This window comes from Pongo abelii, chromosome 2, assembly GCF_028885655.2.
Source record: "Pongo abelii isolate AG06213 chromosome 2, NHGRI_mPonAbe1-v2.0_pri, whole genome shotgun sequence".
Lineage (NCBI taxonomy): Eukaryota > Metazoa > Chordata > Mammalia > Primates > Hominidae > Pongo > Pongo abelii.
In genome coordinates this window covers 106,670,962-106,684,845 of record NC_085928.1, presented here as the reverse complement: position 1 = coordinate 106,684,845, position 13,884 = coordinate 106,670,962, and the positions used below count along the sequence as shown (strand labels likewise).

Sequence of the window (13,884 nt, the reverse complement as noted above, 5' to 3'; positions counted from 1 at the left end):
TCAACACTAACACCCAGAGACTGCAAAGATTCTGGCTGTCAGGCCTAGGGTATATACGATTCTCAATCTCAGTAGACCCTAGAAATACACTCTGGCTTTACAAAGTCCTGAGAAGTCAAAGGTAACTTTGTCTATAAAGTCTCAGGGATAGTGAATCAACATTAGCCTAGTGGTCTCAATACTGCTGGGCAATTCCTCAAACTGCTTTGTAGCCACTTCCCTACCCACCCAAACAAATATCGAAGGATTATCCATGCCTAAAGCTTCTTATAGTTGAACCCAAACTGATGCACACTGAACAGTGTGGAGAGGTAGAAATTACTGAAATTTGCCTTTTTCTACTCTCTTCCTTGAAATTCAAAGGAATATGCCTCTAGATTATTTTTCTTTGTTAAAGCTTCACTGAATTTAAGACCCAAAGCATTGGCTAAAAGGAATGTAATAAAAAAGAATTAACCAATATTTTCATAACATATTCAATTCCATTAGCCACTTCTGGAAGCTCTATTATTTACATTTAAAAAGTGACCAATTTATCACTGTGTAAGAAAGGGCAATATTACTAAAAATCTACAGTCTAAATATAATTTCAGAGGGGGGAACAGTCCAAACACCTAAAAATATAATTACTGTCTCTCACTTCCTCAAACTTCAGATAAGATATGTAATTTCTCTAGCTGACCTTCAAAAACAAGAAAGAAAGAAATGGTCATTTCTGGGTTTTTGGTTGTTTTTTTTTTTTGAGACAGTCTTACTCTATTACCCAGGCTGGAGTGAGTGCAATGCAGGCTGGAGAGCAATGGTGCAATCTCGGCTCACTGCAGCCTCTGCCTCCTGGGTTCAAGAGATTCTCCTGCCTCAGCCTCCCGAGTAGCTGGGATTACAGGCATGTGCTGCCACACCCGACTAATTTTGTATTTTTTGGAAAGACGGGGTTTCACCATGTTGGTCAGGCTGGTCTCGAACTCCTGACCTCAGGTGATCCACCCGCCCGGCCTCTCAAACCGCGCCCGGCCAGAAATGGTCATTTCTGAATGTACCACGTGTAATGCCAAAGGAACCCAAGATCCCTGCCCATGCCTCCTAATAACTGCCAAACACTGACAGGCTTCACTGAGCTGTAGAGGCCAAATAAATAGGTTCCTAAACTAGTTTATATTTTCATTCATTCAACAAATATTTACTAAGCAGCTACTAAGGGTAAGGCACTAAGTATCAGCCACGTTCCCGGATACACTGCAGTGAACAAAGCCCTTGCTTCAGTGCTATGATTCTCAATAGGAGAAAGTACAGAACTAAACAGGGTGATAGGAAGACCTCAAAGGCTGGGGAGCCTTTTTGGCTACCTGCTTCATTACACCCTTTAAGGGAGTCCTCCTGAATATTTACACAAAGGGGAAGTTGAAAAAAAAAAATTTGTTATAAACAAGGGATTAAGTCAAAACTTTGAAAACTACTGACTCGGCGGAACTTCCGTTCCAAAGGTAGGAGAAATAAGTAAATGAATAATTTCAAAATGTGGTAAATACTACGAAGAAAATAAAGGTGACACAAGAAAAGTGCTCTAATAAAAACTAGGTTCTTGGGGAAGGCCTCCCTTTAGAACACTTTACGTACAAGTGAACATTAACTCTCACGCCACACAGAACCAGAAGTACAATGAGGTAGAAACCGTCGTTAATAGTTCTCACCCATCCTAGAATGCATATTACCTGTTAGTAATTAACAAATACAATCATCCCAGTCGTTTAGCAATTCAACAACAGGTAGCAAACCCCCTCGAGACTTTGAATACTCTCTAAACAAAACTTGAAGCTGCTTTCACCACGCTTGCTCGGTCTTTAGGGATCATTGTTCACACACCTAAGGCAGCTGACAAAAGAGAGAGAGCCACACTCGCTTAGTGGCTGAGCTCGACCTGCTCTGGCACACGAGACTGAGCCGGGGCTTTCACCAGGGGTGCGTGGGCTCAGAGGAGCGAGCCCCGAACCCCGGTCAGGCCCTGGGAGCGCGGGCGCCCAGAGCGGGCGGCGGGGGCGTGGCGGGCCCGGCGCCTGCCTTTGTTGTCCCTCGTGGCGTGCGGGGGGGAGGGGCGGCCCGAGGCCCGCGAGGCCAGCTGCCGCCTCCGGCCCCGGTCGCGTGGTCTCCCGGCCCCCACGGGCGCGCGAACCCACCTTCTTGTAGTGCTTGCCCAGCCAGACCCGCACCGAATCCAGCTGGGACACCGTCTCCGGGCTCTCCCAAAACTTGGTGGCCGGGCCCCCATCCTTCCGCCGATAAACAGCTAGGCCTGCGGCTGCCGCCGCGACCCCCGAGCCCGTGGCGCCTACCGCTGCCCCCGGCCCGCCGCCGCCCGCCGCTGCGGCCATCGTCGCAGCCCGTCGTCCCCACAGCCTGGCCCACCCCACCCCACGCGGTGTTTCCCGGTCGTTCCCGCGCGCGCCCCCGCGCGCGTAGCCGCCACTGCCGCTTCCCGGCCCCGCCCAGCCAACCCCCTTCCGGCGCGGACGCCCGGCCCCGCCCCATCTCGGAACTGGCACTGTATCTGACGCGAGCCAGCGCACACGCATGCGCAGCACTCGTGCGGGCGCGCCTTGGTGTGGCACGTCCTGCAGCCTCAGCCGCCTCTTCCGCCATCCTCCGTAGGCTGCATTCTCCCCTAGTGAGCGCCGGTCTTTGAGCCTTGCTCTTTCCTCGCTACCGACGTCGAATCATTATGCGGTCAACAACCGCAGGTGGGTTATGTGTCATAGCCTGCCTGCGCTGGAGGGAAAAGGCCTGGTGCGAGAAGTGCCGAGGGGAAAGCCTGTCTAGGGTATCGAGTGCTGGCCGAGGGCCCTGCACGCGGACTGGGACTGCGCCGGGCCCCGCTTTCCCTCAGACCCTCCACCCCCAGCGGCCCGGCGGCATTTGTGAACAGCCATCTGGGACTCCCACGCCTAGGCTTTTCGGCTTCACAGGCCTTCCACTCCCTCAGGGGTCCAGCCACAGCGGCTCATTCCTGCCCCAGGGGTCCTTGCACTGGCTCTTCCGAGACCTCAGCAGGTCTTCCCTTCTGATTTTCACTTACGAGACGCGTTCAGATTCACTGCTTCAAAGGACTTCAGAAAGCAGTTGTCAGATCTTAATCTTGAACAACTGTTCACACCCATACACTTTCTGCATAGCGCTCACCACGACCCGGTGTTTCTAGTTTCTCATTTACCTTCCACATAAATTACACGAGAACCTAATCTTAACTTGTTCACAGGTGTATCCTGAACACCTGAGACAAGGAATAGATGTACAGTATATACTTGATGAGTTAATGAATGGCCCACATAGAAGCCGAAAATTTTTAAATGATTAACAAGGTATGATTGGCCGGGCGGAGCACTTCGGGAGGCTGAGGCAGGAGGATCGATTGAGCCCAGAAGCTCTAGACCACCACACTCGTCCCCGTCTCTACAAAAAGTACAAAAATCAGCCAGGCGTTGTGTTGCAAGCCTATGGTCCTAGCCTCTTGGAGGGCTGAGGTGGGAGGATCGCTTGAGCTGGGGAGATGGAGGCTGCAGTGAGCTATAATCGCGCCGCTCACTACACTTCAGCCTGGGCGACAGAGCGAAACCCTGTTTCAGAAATATGAAAAGTATGACTGGCCATCATGGAGTTGTGAACATAATGCTATGTGATCGCAGAGAAGCAAGTAGCTAATTGCTTGTGAGAAAGTGACTAACTGCTGGTAAGTTTTTGAGATCTTTTAAAAATGAGGGTATGTACATGTTTTCAGGATCTCCTGAGGGCTATGTCACGGACAGTAAAATATATTAAATAAAAAAGTTAATAGAATGTGATTAGGAGGGCCAGGCGAGATGGCTCACGCCTGTAATCCCAACACTTTGGGAGGCCAAGGCGGGCTGATCACGAGGTCAGGAGTTCCAGACCACCCTGGCCAACATGGTGAAACCCCGTCTCTACTAAAACTACAAAAATTGGCCAGGCGTGGTGGTGCATGCCTGCAATCCCAGCTACTCGGGAGGCTGAGGCAGGAGAATTGCTTGAACCCAGGAGGAGGTGGAGATTGCAGTGAGCCGAGATCACACCACTGCACTCCAGCCTAGGCAACAGAGCCAAACTCGTCTGAAAAAGTTTTTAATTTGAAACTTTCTCAGATTTAACAGAAAAGTTGCAAATATAATACAAAGAACTTTTCCTGAATCATCTAAGAGTAAGTTGCTGACATAATACGCATCACTATCAAAAATTTTAATGTGTATTTTCTACAGACATAGTCTATATATTCTCTTACATAATCACAATACAATCATTTATACCAGGAAATTAACACTGATGCCATCCCCAGACCCCATTCAGGTTTTTCCTATTGCACCATGAAGTCCTTTATAGCAAAAGTTTCCAGTTCAAAATCACACTTTGCATTTAATAGTTTCATCTCCTTCAATATGGAACAGTTCCTTAGTCCTTAAACCTTAACAACATTGATACCTATGAAGATTACAAGGCATTTATTTTGTAGAATGACTCTCAATTTAAGTTTGTCTGATGTTTGTTCTTTGTGTTCTTTGCATTGCATTCTATCAGGTGGTGCATAATTTCATTTCTCCTGTTACATTGATGACAGAGTATCATCCAGGTTTCTCTACTGTGAAGTTATTCTTTTTGCCTTTGTAATTAATCACTATTTTCTATGGAGGTATTTTGTTTTTTTTTTTGCTTTTGGGGTTTTTTTTTTTAGATAAAGTCTTGCTTTGTCACCCAAGCTGGAGTGCAGTGGTGTGATCATGGTTCACTGCAGCCTCCACTTTCTAGGCTCAATTGATCCCTTTGTGGAGGTATTTTGAAAGTATATTGGCCCGGTGCAGTGGCTCACACCTGTGATCCCAGCACTTTGGGAGGCCAAGGCGGGCAGATCATGAGGTCAGGAGATAGAGACCATCCTGGCTAACATGGTGAAACCCTGTCTCTACTAAAAATACAAAAAATTAGCCAGGCATGGTGGCGGGCACCTGTAGTCCCAGCTACTTGGGAGTCTGAGGCAGGAGAATGGCATGAACCCGGGAGGTGGAGCTTGCAGTGAGCTGAGCTCGCTCCACTGCACTCTAGCCTGGGTGACAGAGCGAGCCTCCGTCTGAAAAAAAAAAAAAAAAGAAAGTATATTAAGGCCTGGTGTGGTGGCCCACGCCTGTAATCCCAGCACTTTGGGAGGCTGAGGCAGGCGGATTACCTCAGGTTAAAGACCAGCCTGACCAACATGGAGAAACCCCATCTCTACTAAAAATACAAAATTAACCAGGTGTGGTGGTACATCCCTATAATCCTAGCTACTCGGAGGCTGAGGCAGGAGAATGGCTGGAACCCGGAAGGTGAAGGTTGCGGTGAGCTAAGATCGCACCATTGCACTCCAGCCTGGCCAACAAAGAGCAAAAACTCCATCTCAAAAGAAAGAAAGTATATTTAAAAAAAAAAAAAAGTGGCCAGGCACTGTGGCTCACGCCTGTAATCCCAGCACTTTGAGATGCTGAGGCAGGTTGATCACCTGAGGTCAGGAGTTCAAGACCAGCCTGACCAACATGGTGAAACTCTGTCTCTACAAAAATACAAAAATTAGGCCAAGCGCAGTGGCTCAGGCCTGTAATCCCAGCATTTTGGGAGGCCGAGGTGGGCTGATCACCCAAGGTCAGGAGTTCAAGACCATCCTGGCCAACATGGCCAAACCCCATCTCTACTAAAAAATACAAAAAAATTAGCCAGGCATGGTGACAGGCACCTGTAATCCCAGCTACTCGGTAGGGTGAGGCAGGAAGAGTTGCTTGAATCTGGGAGGTGGAGGCTGCAGTGAGCTGAGTTGTGCCACTGCACCCCAGCCTGGGCAACAGAGCAAGACTCCGTCTCAAAAAATATATATGTAAAAATTACCCGGGCATGGTGGCATGCACCTGTAATCCCAGCTACTTGGGAGGCTGAGACAGGAGAATCGAAGAATCGCTTGAACCCAGGAGGCAAAGGCTGCAGTGAGCTGAGATCAGGCCACTGCACTCTAGCCTGGGTAATACAGCGAGACTCCCACTCAAAAAAAAAGTATATAAATAATTCATTTCCTCATCAAACTTTCCACTTATTTTTGTCACACAAACTCAAACCATTCCAAACTTGGCTAAATACATATTTGTAAATTTTTCTCTCACAGTGAGAGATTTGGCTGCCATTATTCTCAATATGTTCATTTGTTTTCTTAGTTCTCCTAATATACCCAGTCTCCATGCTGAGTTGCCCGCCTACGTATGCACTCTCCAACCAACCTTCCCAACATCTCATGCTAGGCCACCCTTAATATGCTTAGACATGCCTTGCTCTCTGCAATCTGACTTTAGGACTGAATTGAGAAGGGATGATAGGGGATTAGGAAAGATAAAAATGTCACCCTTGGCTGGGCGCAGTGGCTCACTCCTGTAATCTCAGCACTTTGGGAGGCCGAGGCGGGTGGTTCCCTTGAGGTCAGGAGTTCAAGACCAGCCTGGCCCACATGGTGAAACCCCATCTCTAAAAATACAAAAATTGGCTGGGCATGGTGGCTCACACCTGTAATCCCAACACTTTGGGAGGCAGAGGTGGGCAGATCACCAGGTCAGGAGTTTGAGACCAGCATGGCCAAAATGGTGAAAACCCATCTCAACTAAAAATACAAAAATTAGCCAGGCATAGTGGTATGTGTCTATAATCCCAGCTACTTGGGAGGCTGAGGCAGGAGAATCACTTGAACCCAGGAGACAGAGGTTGCAGTGAGCCGACATCATGCCACTGCACTCCAGCCTGGGAGACAGAGTGAGACTCCGTCTCAAAAAATAAAAATAAAAAATACAAAAATTAGCCGGGCATGGTGGTGGGCACCTAAAATTCCAGCTACTCGGGAAGCTGAGGCCGGAGAATTGCTTGAACCCGGGAGGCAAAGGTTGCAGTGAGCCAAGATCATGCCATTGCACTCCAGCCTGGGTGACAGAGCAAGACTTCACATCAAAAAACAAAAAAAGTCACTCTTGGCCGTGCGCTGCGGCTTATGTCTGTAATCCCAGCACTTATGGAGGTTGAGATGGGTGGATCCTTTGAGCCCAGCAGCTCCAGACCAACATGGGCATCATAGCGAAAACCCATCTCTACAAAAAATACAAAAATTAGCCACCAGGTGTGGTGGCACATGCCTGTGGTCCCAGATACTTGGGAGGACTGCTTGAGCCTGGGAGCTCCAGCCTACAGTGAGCCATGATAGCGCCACTGCACTACAGCTTGAGTAACAAAGGGAGACCATATCCAAAAAATAAATCTAATCAAGTCTAAATACATAATAATATGGTGGCCACAATCAGCTGCAGATAGTCCTTTTATTTTCTTTTTCTTTTTCTTTTTAGAAACGGAGTCTGCTTATGTTGCCCAGGCTGGAATGCAGTGGCGCCATCTCGGCTCACTGCAGCCTTCACATCCCGCGTTCAAGCAACTATCCTGCCTCAGCCTCCCAAGTAGTTTAGACTACAGGCGCCCACCACCATGCCCAGCTACCTTTTGTATTTTTATTTTTATTTATTTATTATTATTATTTTTTAGACGGAGTCTCGCTGTGTTGCCCAGGCTGGAGTGCAGTGGCGCGATCTCGGCTCGCTGCAAGCTCTGCCTCCCAGGTTCACGCCATTCTCCCGCCTCACCCTCCCGAGTAGCTGGGACTACAGGCACCTGCCACCGTGCCTGGCTAATTGTATTTTTAGTAAAGACAGGGTTTCACCATGTTAGCCAGGATGGTCTCGATCTTTTGACCTCATGATCCGCCTGCCTCTGCCCCCCAAAGTGCTGGGATTACAAGCATGAGCCACCACGCCTGGCCCACTTTTGTATTTTTAGTAGAGACAGGGTTTCACCATGTTGGCCAGGCTGGTCTCGAACTCCTGACCTCGTGATCCACCCGCCTTGGCATCCCAAAGTGAAGGATTAGAGGCTTAAGCCATCATAACCAGCATTTTTTTTTTTTTTTTTGAGATGGAATTTTGCTGTTGTTGCCCAGGCTGGAGTGGAGTGGCGCGATCTCAGCTCACTGCAACCTCTGCCTCCCAGGTTCAAGCTATTCTCATGCCTTAGCCTCCTGGGTAGCTGAGATTACAGGCACCCACCACCATGCCCAGCTAATTTTTGTATTTTTAGTAGAGATGGGTTTTAACCATGTTGGCCAGGCTGGTCTTGAACTCCTAACCTCAGGTGATCGACCTGCCTCAGCCTCCTGAGGTCAGGAATTTGAGACCAGCATGGCCAACATGGTGAATCCCCATCTCTACTAAAAATACAAAAATTAGCTGGGCATGGTAGCAGGCGCCTGTAATCCCAGCTACTCAGGAGCCTGAGGAAGGAGAATCAGTTGAACCCAGGAGATGGAGGTTGCAGTGAGCAGAGATGGTGCCACTGCACTCCAGCCTGGGCAACAAACAAAGCAAGACTCTGACACACACACACACACACACACACGGCCAGGCACAGTGACTCATGCCACTTTGGGAGGCAAGGTGGGTGCATCAACTCAGGTTAGGAGTTCGAGACCAGTCTGACCAACATAGTGAAACCCCATCTGTACTAAAAATACAAAATTAGCCGGGCATGATGGCGCATGCCTGTAATCCTACCTACTTGGGAGTGTGAAACGGGAGAATCACTTGAACCTGGGGGGCAGAGGTTGCAGGGAGCCCAGATCGCACCATTGCAATCCAACCTGGGCAAACAAAGCGCAGGTTTTTTTTTTGAAACTCTTTCAAAAAAAAAAAAAAAGTTACTCAAGTAGAAACAGACAATCTGGCGGGGTGAGTCCTCAGCCTCCCACGTGGCTAGGACCAGAGGTATGCACTACCACGCTCGGCAATTTTTTTTTTTTTTTTAATTTGAGACGGAGTCTCACTTTGTCTCCCAGGTTGGAATGCAGTGGCGCGGTCTCGGCTCACTGCAAGCTCCGCCTCCTGGGTTCATGCCATTCTCTTGCCTCAGCCTCCCTAGTAGCTGGGACTACAGGCGCCCGCCACCACACCCAGCTAACTTTTTGTATTTTTAGTAGAGATGGGTTTCACCATGTTAACCAGGATTGTCTCGATTCCTGACCTTGTGATCCGCCCACCTCAGCCTTCCAAAGTGCTGGGATTACAGGCGTAAGCCACGCGCGCCCGGCCACACCTGGCTAATTTTTAAATTATTTGTAGAGACAAGGTGTCACTATGTTGCACAGGCTAGTCTCAAACTCCTGGGCTCAAGTGATCTTCCCACCTCAGCCTCCCAAAGTGCTGGGATTACTTACAGTCTTGAGCCAAGGCACCCAACCTGTATTTCTGTTGGGATTTCTTTTTCTGTTTTTTGGTATTAGGGTGATACTGGCTCATAAATGAATTCGTTCCTGTTTTTGAAGAGTTTGTGAATAATTGGTATTAATTTTGCAAACATTTGGTAGAATTAAGTGGTAAAGCCATCTGGACTAGGCTTTTCCTTGTGGGTAGGTTTTTTATTATTAATTTAATCTTTTTTTTTTTTTTTTTTTTGAGACAGAGTCTCACTCTGTCGCCCAGGCTGGAGTGCACTGGTGCAATCTCGGTTCACTGCAACCTCCACCTCCTGGATTCAAGCAGCCCTCCTGCCTCAGCTTCCCAAGTAGCTAGGACGGCAGGCACACACCACCATGCCTGGCTAATTTTTGTATTTTTAGAAGAGACAGGGTTTCGCCATGTTGGCCAGGCTGGTCTCGAACTCCTACCTCAGGTGATCTGCCCACCTCGGCCTCCCAAAGTGTGGGGATTACAGGCGTGAACCACCACACCTGGCCTATTAATTCAATCTCTTGTTATAGATCTATTCATATTATCTGGGGTTTTTTGTTGTTGTTCTTTTTGACATGGAGTCTCCATCTGTTGCCAGGCTGGAGTGCAAAGGTGCTATCTCGGCTCACTGCAGCCTCCACCTCCCGGGTTCAAGTGATTCTCCTGCCTCAGCCTCCAGGATAGCTGGGATTACAGGTGCACGCCACCATGCCTAGCTAATTTTTTTTTCTTTTTTTTCTTTTTTTGAGACAGAGTTTCACTCTTGTTACCCAGGCTGGAGTGCAATGGCGCGATCTGGGCTCACCGCAACCTCCGCATCCTGGGTTCAAGTGATTCTCTTGTCTCAGCCTCCCCAGTAGCTGGGATCACAGGCATGTGCCACCACACCCGGCTAATTTTTTTTTTTTTTTTTAGTAGAGACGGGGTTTCCCCATGTTGGTCAGGCTGGTCTGGAACTCCTGACCTCAGGTGATCCACCCGCCTCAGCCTCCCAAACTGCTGGGATTACAGGCATGAGCCACTGTGCCCGGCCAGGATGTCCTAGTTTTTGTTTTGCTTTTTTAGGCAGGGTCTCCGTCTGTCACCCAGGCTGGAGTATGTGGCTCTATCACATCTCACTGCAGCTTCAACCTCCTGGACTCAAGCAGTCTTCCCACCTGAGCCTCCAGAGTAGCTGGGACTACAGGCTTGTGCCACCACACCCTGCTAATTTTTGTATTTTTAGAAGAGGCAGATTGGGTTTTGCCGTATTGCCCAGAATGGTTTCCAGCTCCTGGGCTAAAACAATTTGCATGCCTTGGCCTCTCAAATTCCTGAGATTACAGGCATGAGTCGCCTCCAGGGGCCTGGATAGGCAAGTTAGAATAATTTCAGCATGCCCTGGGGCATAGGGGCTTTCCCTAGTCATCTCCTACCTGTCCCCAGGGTAGTTAGGGCAGGAGGATAGTGGTTGGGGATTTGGACTCTGGATTGGTTGGTTTACATATAAAAGGCATACTTACTGGCAAGTCTTTTACTGTCTCTAGGAATTGACTAACCCGGGTGGGGGCAGTCCCTCCAGAATCAGCAAGGCCTCAAGATGTCAAAGCATCAAACTAAAGAAAATAGGTCTGGTGACTCATGCCTGTAATTCCAGCATTTTGGGAGGCCAAGGCAGGTGGATCACCTGAGGTCCAGAGTTGGAGACCAGCCTGGTCAACATGGTGAAACTCCGTCTCTACTAAAAATACAAAAATTGGCCAGATGTGGTGGTGCATGTCAGTCTCAAAAAAAAGTGTAAACAACAACAGAAAAATAGAGAAATTCTACTTTACCAAAACGTAAAATGTTGTGCTTCACAGGACACCCACAAGAAAATAAAAGGACAACTCATAGGATAACAGAAAATATTTGTATGGTTCAGACTGCAGTGGGCCATGATTGTGCCTCTGCACTCCAGCATGAGTGATGAGTGACAGAGTGAGACCCTGTCTCAAGGGAAAAAAAAAAGAGAAAATAATTGTAAGTTATAAATCTTTTCTTTTTCTTTTCTTTCTTTCTTTCATTCTTTTTTTTTTTTTTTTTTTGAGATGGAGTTTTGCTCTTGTTGCCAAGGCTGGAGTACAGTGGCAGGATCCCTGCTCACTGCAACCTCCGCCTCCCAGGTTCAAGGGATTCTCCTGCCTCAGCCTCCTAAGTAGCTGGGATTACAGGTGCCCACCACCACACCCGGCTAATTTTTGTATTTTTAGTAGAGATGGGGTTTCACCATGTTGGCCAGGCAGGTCTCAAACTCCTGACCTCAGGTGATCCATTCACCTCGGCCTCCCAAAGTGCTGGGATTACAGACGTGAGCTACCGTGTCCAGCCTCTTTTTCTTTTCCTTTTTGGCTTCTTATTTATTTATTTATTTATTTATTTATTTATTTATTTTGAGACAGAGTCTCGCTCAGTTGCCCAGGTACAGTGGTGCGATCTCAGCTCACTACAACCTCTGCCTCCCAGGTTCAAGCGATTCTTCTTCCTCATTCTCCCGAGAAGCTGGGATTACAGGCACCTGCCACCATGCCCGGCTAATTTTTGTATTTTTAGCAGAGACGGGGTTTCACCATTTTGGTCAGGCTGGTCTCGAACTCCTGACCTCATGATCCCCCCGCCTTGGCCTCCCAAAGTGCTGGGATTACAGGCTTTAGCCACCGTGCCTGGCTTTAGCTTTTTTTTTTTTTTTTTTGAGACGGAGTTTCACTCTTGTTGCTCAGGCTGGAGTGCAGTGGCGCAATCTCAGCTCACTGCAACCTCTGTCTCCTAAATTCAAGCGATTCTCCTGCCTCAGCCTCCAAAGTCACTGGGATTACAGACGCCCATCACCACTCCCAGCTAATGTTTTGTATTTAGTAAAGACAGGGTTTCACCATGTTGGTCAGGCTGTTCTCAAACTCCTGACCTCAGGTGACCCACCTGCCTCAACCTCCCAATGTGCTGCAATTACAGGCATAAGCCACTGCGCCCAGCTTTTACTTTTTTTTTTTTTTCTTTTAAACACAGTCTTGCTCTGTCACCCAGGCTGGAGTGCAGTGGGACAATCCCCGCTCACTGCAACCTCCACAACCTCCACTTCCTAGGTTCAAGCAATTCTCATGACTCAGCCTCCTGAATAGCTGGGATTACAGGCATGTGCCAACTACGCCCAGTTTATTTTTGTATTTTCAGTAGAGATGGGGTTTTGCTGTGTTGGCCAGGCTGATCAAAAACTCCTGGCCTCAAGTGATCTGCCTGCCTCAGCCTCCCAAATTGCTGGAATTACAGGTGCGAACCACCGTGCCCAACTAGGGGTAAGTCATAAATTTTATAAATTTTATAAGAAACTTGTGGCCGGGTGTAGTGGCTCACGCCTGTAATCCCAGCACTTTGGGAGGCTGAGACAGGCGGATCATGAGGTCAGGAGTTCGAGACCAGCCTGGCCAACCTGGTGAAACTCCATCTCTACTAAAAATACAAAAATTAGCCTGGTGTGGTGGCAGGCACCTGTAATCCCAGCTACTTGGGAGGCTAAGGCAAGAGAATGGCTTGAAACCGGAAGGTGGAGTTTGCAGTAAGCCAAGATCTCGCCACTGCACGCCAGCCTGGGTGGACGAGCAAAACTCCATCTCAAAAAAAAAAAAAGAAAAAAAAAGAAACTTGTTTCTAGAGTATAGAAAGAGCTCTTACAACTCAGTAATGAAAAGACCAGTAACTCAGCTGACCAATTAATCAATAACCCAATGGAATAAACTTGATACATGCAACACTGGGGAGTCTTACCCAAGAGTATATAGTGTATGATTCAGTATACATGGAGTTACAGAATAGGTTAAACTGAAGTGTGGTTGCCTCTGGGGAAGTGAAGGGGCATGAGAGAACTTTCTGGGGTGATGATAATAAGCTGCAGTTTGATACAGATTTATATTACACAGGTGTCTGCATACCAACTTATGGAATGATATGCAAGAGTTGTGGATTTTACTGCATGTAAATTTTACCTCAAAAGAAAAGAACTCTAGGAGCTGGCTGTGGTGGCTGAGTCAGGAGGATTGCTTGAGCCCAGGATTTCAAGTCCAGCTTGGCCAGTGTGGCAAGATCCATGTCTAAAATTAAAGCATCAGGCCAGTGCAATGGCTCATGCCTGTAATCCCAGCACTTTGGGAGGCCAAAGAGGGTGTATCAATTGAGGTCAGGAGGTGGAGACCAGCCTAAGCAACATGTAAAAACCCCATCTCTACAAAAAAGTTTACCTGCATGTGGTGGCACATGCCTATAGTCCCAGCTCCTTAGGAGGCTGAGGCAGGAGAATTGCTTGAACCTAGGAGGCAGAGGTTATGGTGAGCTGAGATCATACCACTGCACTCCAGCCTGGGGACAGAAGGAGACTCTGTCTCAAAAAAAAAAAAAAAGAAAAATCAGAAACTGCATGACCATTTACCAGCCATTACAGCCATTAGCTTTCTCAGTTTATGGTAAGTTTACCAAAAACGTTTCTCAAAAACATAGCAAAGGCCAGGTGCGGTGGCCCATGCCTGTAATCCCAGCACTTTGGGAG

The 13,884-nt window shown here is 48.0% G+C and overlaps 2 protein-coding genes across 11 annotated transcripts in view; one reads left to right on the top strand and one right to left on the bottom strand.

Annotated features, from left to right (window-relative positions):
* The window catches only part of SMARCC1 (SWI/SNF related, matrix associated, actin dependent regulator of chromatin subfamily c member 1), a 196,820-nt gene extending 194,354 nt beyond the window's left edge, over positions 1-2,466 (bottom strand). For 3 of the 10 annotated variants that reach the window (XM_054550863.2, XM_054550862.2, XM_054550864.2), the window contains exon 1: positions 2,175-2,424. In XM_054550863.2, coding sequence (XP_054406838.1) covers positions 2,175-2,369 — 195 coding nt within the window. In that variant the 5' untranslated portion in view covers positions 2,370-2,424. Of the gene's footprint in view, positions 1-1,712; positions 2,065-2,174 lie in introns of those variants that run through there. The other 7 variants (XM_054550860.2, XM_054550865.2, XM_054550868.2 and 4 more) reach the window with 5 other exon arrangements.
* Positions 2,467-2,570: 104 nt separating this feature from the next.
* The window catches only part of DHX30 (DExH-box helicase 30), a 75,838-nt gene continuing 64,524 nt past the window's right edge, over positions 2,571-13,884 (top strand). Inside the window, exon 1 of the mRNA XM_063721529.1 lies at positions 2,571-2,735. The gene's annotated coding sequence lies outside the window, so the exon portion shown is untranslated. The remainder of the gene's footprint in view (positions 2,736-13,884) is intronic.